The sequence below is a fragment of the Sinocyclocheilus anshuiensis genome, unplaced genomic scaffold (assembly GCF_001515605.1).
Source record: "Sinocyclocheilus anshuiensis isolate Anshui unplaced genomic scaffold, SAMN03320099.WGS_v1.1 scaffold1184, whole genome shotgun sequence".
Taxonomy (NCBI): Eukaryota; Metazoa; Chordata; class Actinopteri; order Cypriniformes; family Cyprinidae; genus Sinocyclocheilus; species Sinocyclocheilus anshuiensis.
Window position 1 is genome coordinate 381440 of NW_015547647.1, and position 7891 is coordinate 389330.

The following is a 7891-nucleotide window of genomic DNA, read 5'->3' on the forward strand; positions in this document are numbered from 1 at the left end:
GTAAGAGTTACAAGACAAAATACACTTGTATTAAAGATCCAATCCATAAAAAGGTTTTAGGCAGTGATGCTTCTCAAGTAAAGTTATAGGCCTAATGTTTTAAAAATTTGTTATATTTTTCCTACAAAAAAAAAAAAACCTAATTAAAAACTTTATTTACTTTCATTGTATTATTTAAATTTTAAATGTTATTTATTATTCTTTATTCATTTCATATTTAAATGTATTATATAAAATTTTTTATTGTATTTTTATTTTTGTATGATGTTGCTTTATTGAAGCATACCTGGTTAGGACAATGCAAATTATGTAAACATTTGTAAGGGCTTTTTAATAGATATTAAAATTTACTCAAAATTCTAGAAGCTGTAATTGACCCTTTGCAGAGAGTTTGCTTGACAGGCGATCTGACCAATCATAATGCTGAATCTGCCATTTTTGTCCGACAAACTAACCAGACAGGAGGAGAGTAGATTAATGTTGGTAGACTTGAACTTGAAAAATGGTGTGTATTGACGTCAGTTGAAACAAGGTATCTTCTGATGTTCATTCATGTTTATTTCATGCTATTGCTTGTAAAGAGAAAGAGATGATCAAATCATGTGCTGCTTGAACTGAGGCGCTACAACGATCTGTCATGAGACATTAAAGAGCCACAAAACGGTATTTATTGTTTGAATTTCTTACAAAATGACAAAATGTGAAAGCTGAGACTTTGTCAGTGTCCTCTTTGCTCCGTGATGTATTTTTCACTGCGTGAGAACATGATTTGTGGTGTGAGAGCGCCGTGGCTTGTCGGACGTAGCAACAGTAACTAAAAGGGGCGGGTCTTTGCGAAGGGTCAATTGTGAACTCTTTAGAACCTTTCACATGAATTGTATTAGAACTTCATTGGACTTCGGGACAAGTGTAATGTGCAAATTAGAAAACCTGTCCTGTCCTGAGGTTAAGTCGTAAAAAAAGAAGGAACGTCATACACATTTTCCAGTAATCATGCTTCAGAATGTCAGTGGCATATGGGATGAACACAAGAAGAAATTGGCAATAGCTTCGTTCCATGGAGTTCAATGCATTGGGAATGTTAATGTCAATCATGTGAAAGCGCCTTTAGATTTCGTTAGTCGGGATTCTAGATCTGGCAGTGAGTTCTAGAGCAGCGGTTATGCAATCCCTTTGTTCTTATATAATCTCTAGCAAATGGCTATTAAAGTTCATGAGGACACAATGAACTGTTTCAAGAGAGCGTTTGTCAGTGGAATCAATGAGACAGTTACAATCAGATACACATGAAGTGGCTTTTGCTTCGAGTAGATACGATTGATAAAGTCTGATTTCATTTATTTTCTTGCTCTACAAAGTTGATGTTGTAGGTGAGCTGGTGTCCATTGTCCCAGGCGTACAGAACCTTCTCTTTCGGGTTGTAATCGACTTGTGTGGTGAACCCGTATTCATTAATGAAAGGTAAACGTGGAGACGCCTCGGCCCCTGTGAGCGTGTCGTACGCGTACGAAACCTCCCCTTCCCGCTGATTGTAAATGTCCACCGCGTACAGGACGCCACATATTATGAAGCAGTTCCCGAATGAATTTCGCCGCAGTCTCGTCCTCCACGTGCTCTCCTTTTTGACAGACAGGTCATTGGGATCTAGTTTACTGGCTACAATGACCTCGGCCTGTCCATAGTCATCGTCAACAGATGGGTAAATGACCCAAAGTCCGTTCTCGTCCACGGCGAAATCAATATCAGAGTGGCCTTTCCACTTCCAAGGTGTGGTGTCTTCATAGACGACGTCATGGAGCTGAGCCCAGGCGGCTACAAACCGTTGCTTGAGGTCGTATTTGATGATGTTCTTGGTGAAGGCACGGTTATAGTAAAACCCTCCTCTGTACACAACATGACCCGTTCCGATCCAGTTATAAGGCAGCTTGTACAAGTTACTCCAACGGCCTGCCAGGGAAAGAGAGAGAAGTGGGTAAAAAGTTGCTATATTTTTGGAGTAAAGGTGCACAATAATGAAATTTCGCTAGCAAAAAAGTCAATTTGCTTTTGTCAATAGTGTAGCAATTTATAAAGCACAGCTCATGCTAAAGTCACTTTCAAACCAATCGGTTTTCTATTGGTTGAAGTGGCAAATCCATATGACCCAACTTGAAGCCATTGTGAAATCTGCATGGGGAAACGTTTCGGCCTCAAGTGAAATTCCCAATCATGTGGTTTCCTACTGAAATGACTGGATTTTGACAAATTCACCAAACAACTGTAAATGTGACCACACCTTAACACAACAAACCCATTAAAAATAAAGAATTTTTAAAAATGTATTTATGTACACTGAACAAACTTATAAACGCAACACTTTTGTTTTTGCCCCCATTTGTCATGAGCTGTCAAATTTGTCTCAAAGATCTAAGACTTTTTCTATGTACACAAAAGGCCTATTTCTCTCTAATATTGTTCACAAATCTGTCTAAATCTGTGTTAGTGAGCACTTCTCCTTTGCCGAGATAATCCATCCACCTCACAGGTGTGGCATATCAAGATGCTGATTAGACAGCATGATTATTGCACAGGTGTGCCTTAGGCTGGCCACAATAAAAGGCCACTCTAAAATGTGCAGTTTTACTGTATTGGGGGGTCCGGGGGGGTCCGAACAAAAACAAAAGTGTTGTGTTTATAATTTTGTTCAGTGTATGTATTAAAAATATATCATTTTAAATGTATTTTCAGGCTCTGTCTAAGTGATCTATAAATTACAAAATTTTAAATATATGAACATATATGTTATATTATATATGTTTTTCATATATATATATATAATTAAAAAAAATATATATAAAAAAAAAGTTATACATTTTATTTTAGATGTTATATCTGGCTCTATAGATTATACTATTGTTGAATTAATAAATAAATATATAAATATAAAATATATAAATAACGTAAATTGCAACCAAACCTAAAGCAGTTAAAGGGTTATTTCACCCAAAAATGAAAATTAGCTTGTGTTTTACTCACCCTCGAGGCATCCTAGGTGTATATGACTTTTCTCTCACTTCCAGTATCTGTCATACGTGGAAGCCGTTCTGTCAGATGACGTAGCATGTCGGCGTTGTGTGATTAGTGACGAATGCGGAGAGAGATCAAAACAAAACGCCGGTCATGAATTAGAAGTACAAACCGAGGATTTGTAAAGAAAAATGTCAGAGGATTTCGATATAAACCAAGAGGAGACTGGTTTTCCTTTGCTAAAGTAAGGAAACTTTGCTTCCTTTGCTCCTATAAACAAACTCGCGAGACATATCTCACAGGCGCGCGCGCTGCGCATACGTGCTGCGTCATCCGCCGGAACGGCTTCCGCGTATATGACAGATACCGGAAGTGAGAGAAAAGTGTTTATTACATTTGTAATATGGATATTTATCTTACAAAACTGCATGGATCCGCTACAGGAGGCCTTTATTCATCACCCGGAGCCTTGTGAGGGCCGTTTTATTACCCCAGGAGACTGGTTTTCCTTTGCTAAAGTAAGGAAACTTTGCTTCCTTTGCTCCTATAAACAAACTCGCGAGACATATCTCACAGGCGCGCGCGCTGCGCATACGTGCTGCGTCATCCGCCGGAACGGCTTCCGCGTATATGACAGATACCGGAAGTGAGAGAAAAGTGTTTATTACATTTGAAATATGGATATTTTTCTTACAAAAACGCATGCATTCACTACAGGAGGCCTTTATTCACCCCCCCGGAGCCGTCTGCGGCACGTTTTATTGTGGATGTGCACGCTTTATTTGACGACTTGTGGACTGTTCAAATTCAACACCCGCTGACTGCAATGATAGAGCTTGGAATAGCCAGGACAGTTTTTAATATGACTCTGACTGGATTCGTCTGAAAGAAGAAAGTCATATACACCTAGGATGCTTCGAGGGTAAGTAAAACACAAGCTAATTTTCATTTTTGGGTGAACTAACCCTTTAAAGAGTTTCTTCCCTATGGTTATCTTGCCTATCTTGCCAAGCGAATCAAAATGGCCACTGTTGCCTCTGAAAAAATACAGTGTATAAGTCCCCTGGCTCTTTCTTAACATGAAATATTTTTAGAACGAATTAATACCTGTCTAAACAGGCACACAAACACACACTTTACAGAAACACACATTAAAACCAACTGTAACATCCAAACTCTTTCTTGTGTTCTAGGGCCAGATTGCGAGACAGAGACACACACACAAACACACACACACACACACACACACACACACACACACTGAGCAGCACACAACCAGACACAAAAGCAAACTGGCTTGACAGACATTGACACCATTCACATTTACATTTATTCAGAAATCCAAACCTTTTCCAAGGAAAAACCCTAGCATTGTTTCCTAAAAACAATATGAAGACCTTTTAATTCAAAACTCAGTGTCTTCTGTGAATTGATCTGAGTCACACAAAAGGTATTGCCTCAGATGTCTTTCATTGTCTCTATCTAGACAGCTGCATTCAATAAATAATTACAGCATTAAGTTGGATGAATTATCTCACACACCCTGTTTAAAGTTGTCCAAGTTCCGGAACTCCACAAGGTTGTTGCCATAGTAATAGTTGGTGACGTAGATTTTGGAGTCCTTGGCGGCGGGATCCTTCATCCATGCGCCCTCATTCCTACCGTAACTGTGCTGTTTGACTGGCAGATCAACCGAGGCCAGTGTCCCTTCACAGCTGTGCTCTTTAACTGCCAATAACACATGAACTTCAGCTCAGCAACATACATGCACCAAGATGTTTGTCTTGGTTTTAGTTTAGGATCATTTTTTGTTATACTTCTTTTCTACTGTATGTATTTCATTCTAAATACAATCCGATCTCACAGGAAAACATAACTATTTTACAAGGTGTTGATTCCGTATTCATAGACATAGAAAAAAGTAGAAGTAGGCATGCAGTTCTCACGTAACCATCACTGGGGCATAAGCAGATCATATGAAAAACTTAGGAATGAGATCCTACGAATTCATCCGAATTAGCCATCAGTTCGACAAAACTTTAAATATTTACAAATTACCATGAGATTGTGTTGAAATCTAGCGTACCTGCGATGTATGAGTTATTGCTGGTGTTGTCCAGCACTAGTGAAATTGTTGGAGCCGGTCGCTCCTCTCTGTATATTGTTCTTCTAGTTGTTGTCGTCCTCTGGGTTCTTGTTGTTGTGGGAGGAGTGGTTGTTGTTGTTGTCGTGGGTACAGTTGCCGGGGTTGTCTCTGTCGCTAAGGTGTCGGAAAATGTGGTACTTTCCTCTTCCTCTACCTCTACCTCAAGCAACGTGTCTGTTTCATCAGGTCTCTCTTCACCTGAGAAAGAGAAACATAAAAACAGAGAGAGATTAAAATCCCCTCACATTTCACGCTTAAATGAAAAACACTGAAAACAGAAACTGAACAGCAAAAACTGTTTTTAACTGTTGATAATAAGAAGTGTTTCTTGAGCAGCAAATTAGCATATTAAAATGATTTCTGAAGGATCATGTGACACTGAAGACTGGAGTAATGGTGCTGAAATTCAGCTTTGCATCACAGAAATAAATTACAATCTAAAAATATACTCAAATAGAAAACAGTTCTTTTAAATTGTAAAAATATTACAGAATATTACTGTTTTTACTGTATTTTTGATCAAAATAAATGCAGCCTTGGTAAGCATAAGAGACTTAAAAAAAACTTAATTATTCCAAACTTTTGACTGGTATTGCATATGAATTGACAGATTCTGAAATAATAGACAAGAGCAGATTCTAGCCAAGTACAGACCTATTTATTTCCTACGCCTGCTCTGTGTGGGTATATGAAGTCTCTGGAAACATTGTAATCCCAATAAAACTTGTTGACATGTCAAAGTATGAGTTTTAAATTAGTTTCTATTAGTCAACACTTCCAGGACAAGATGACTTCCATCTAAAATCAAAGTATTTATAAGTTGACGTTTGAGTATTTTGCCAAACTGCTCTCCAACAATATGAACACACCTGGTTTCTCACGTCGAGCATACTGTATAACATGCTCAATCTCACCAGGGTTTGTCATATTTGCCGTGGTAGTGCACCTGCTGGGGTGGCACAGGATTGTGGGAAAGCTATATTTAACGAGAGGCTGGATTCGATTACTGTACATTAGATCACAGGGTGGGACGACAAAAATAAACTGCATTTAATAGTAAAAGTAATGTATGTTTATTAGAACATATTTACTTGACTTGCGCTCGGTCCGCCGGCTTTTGTATTGACTTTGCATTCCTGTCAGGACAGATCATACTGAATCTCCATCACAGCTCTATTATACATTATCTTAAACTATGCAGTCAAACAAATCCAGCCCAATAGCCAAGACACGCTAACAATGTTAAATAGACCTCAGTCACAGGAGACGCCATATTCGATTTGACGTGAACAAAAACAAGGCTTCTGAGGTACAGTTTGTTTTAACTGATGAAACACTGAGAAAATAAGGAACTTCACAATTATAGCTGACAATAAACATTCAGTGAACATGAAGCACAGATTATGAAAAGTAGAAGTGACCTAGGATCTAAAGACACTATATACATTTAGCAAATTATTTTATCCACAATAACATACATTGCTGTCAAGGTAAACATTTGATCAGTTCATGCATTCCCTGGGAATCGAAACCATACTTGGCATCTACTCTGACTAATGCTGTGTTACAGGAACGTCAGGATTTTTTTCCCTTTAATTTTTGTAACTTTTGTAACACATTTATGAATGTGCATGCAAGGTTTCAACACATAGATGTGTTTTGGAAAGGATGTACAAATTTGGTTCCATCAGTTGTGATGGGGTCAGATTGACTCACCATTGGTTTCCATGCAATTCACCAAAAACCAACACTTTGAAAAACAGCAAAGAGTCCAGTAAAAAAAAAAAAAAAAAAACACCTTTATTGTAGCTTGTCAAAGACTAAATTATGAAACACATGATAACTTATCAAATTTAAGACTCAAAATTTACTCAAAATCATCCACAGAGAATTTGCAAAAAGTTTGTGAAATGGTGTTTTCGGTTGTAAGTTTTTGCATCTCAATTACTAGTCTGCAGCTCTGAAAAGAAGTTTCACCAAAAACCAACACTTTGAAAAACAGCAAAGAGTCCAGTAAAAAAAAAAAAAAAAAAAACACCTTTATTGTAGCTTGTCAAAGACTAAATTATGAAACACATGATAACTTATCAAATTTAAGACTCAAAATTTACTCAAAATCATCCACAGAGAATTTGCAAAAAGTTTGTGAAATGGTGTTTTCGGTTGTAAGTTTTTGCATCTCAATTACTAGTCTGCAGCTCTGAAAAGAAGTTTGAAAACCCATTTGACCTTTTTCCCAAGGGTTTGAGAACCAGACATAAAAAGTACAAATAGCAATAAATACTATTTACACTAGGCCTGTCGCGATTATTAAATAACCGTTACTTCATCTAACCATGTCATTTCAGACAACCGCGATTATTGCGCTCCTTTAGCAGCCACAAGAATGCGTACTTCTGAGTATATGAAGCAGCGGTATAAATAATTTGCCAGCATTGACAATTTAAACCTGACATGACTGGTTGAGTAGTCTTTCCAACGTTAAGGAAAAAAAAATAAAAAATGCATTACTGAGTCAAAGTTCCAACATCACATGACAATTAAACCATTTTAGCAAACACTTGCAGAGAAGTGCATTAAAACTGAAAGTGATCCTCTTTTGATAATCGTACACCTGCAAATCAAAGGTTTCTTTAAACAGCGTCTCTTGGACTGTAACCACCGTTCTTAAAGGGGTCATATGATGCTGCTAAAAAGAACATTATTTTGTGTATTTGGTGTAATGAAATGTGTTTATGC

At 37.6% G+C, this 7891-nt stretch overlaps 1 protein-coding gene across 2 annotated transcripts in view; it reads right to left on the reverse strand.

The window, feature by feature from the left end:
* Positions 1–706: 706 nt before the first annotated feature.
* The window catches only part of LOC107701947 (olfactomedin-like protein 2A), a 22538-nt gene continuing 15353 nt past the window's right edge, over positions 707–7891 (reverse strand). For both annotated transcript variants that reach the window (XM_016504108.1, XM_016504107.1), the window contains exons 6-8: positions 5093–5350; positions 4549–4734; positions 707–1947 (exon numbers count right to left, since the gene is read on the reverse strand). In XM_016504108.1, coding sequence (XP_016359594.1) covers positions 1334–1947; positions 4549–4734; positions 5093–5350 — 1058 coding nt within the window. In that variant the 3' untranslated portion in view covers positions 707–1333. The remainder of the gene's footprint in view (positions 1948–4548; positions 4735–5092; positions 5351–7891) is intronic.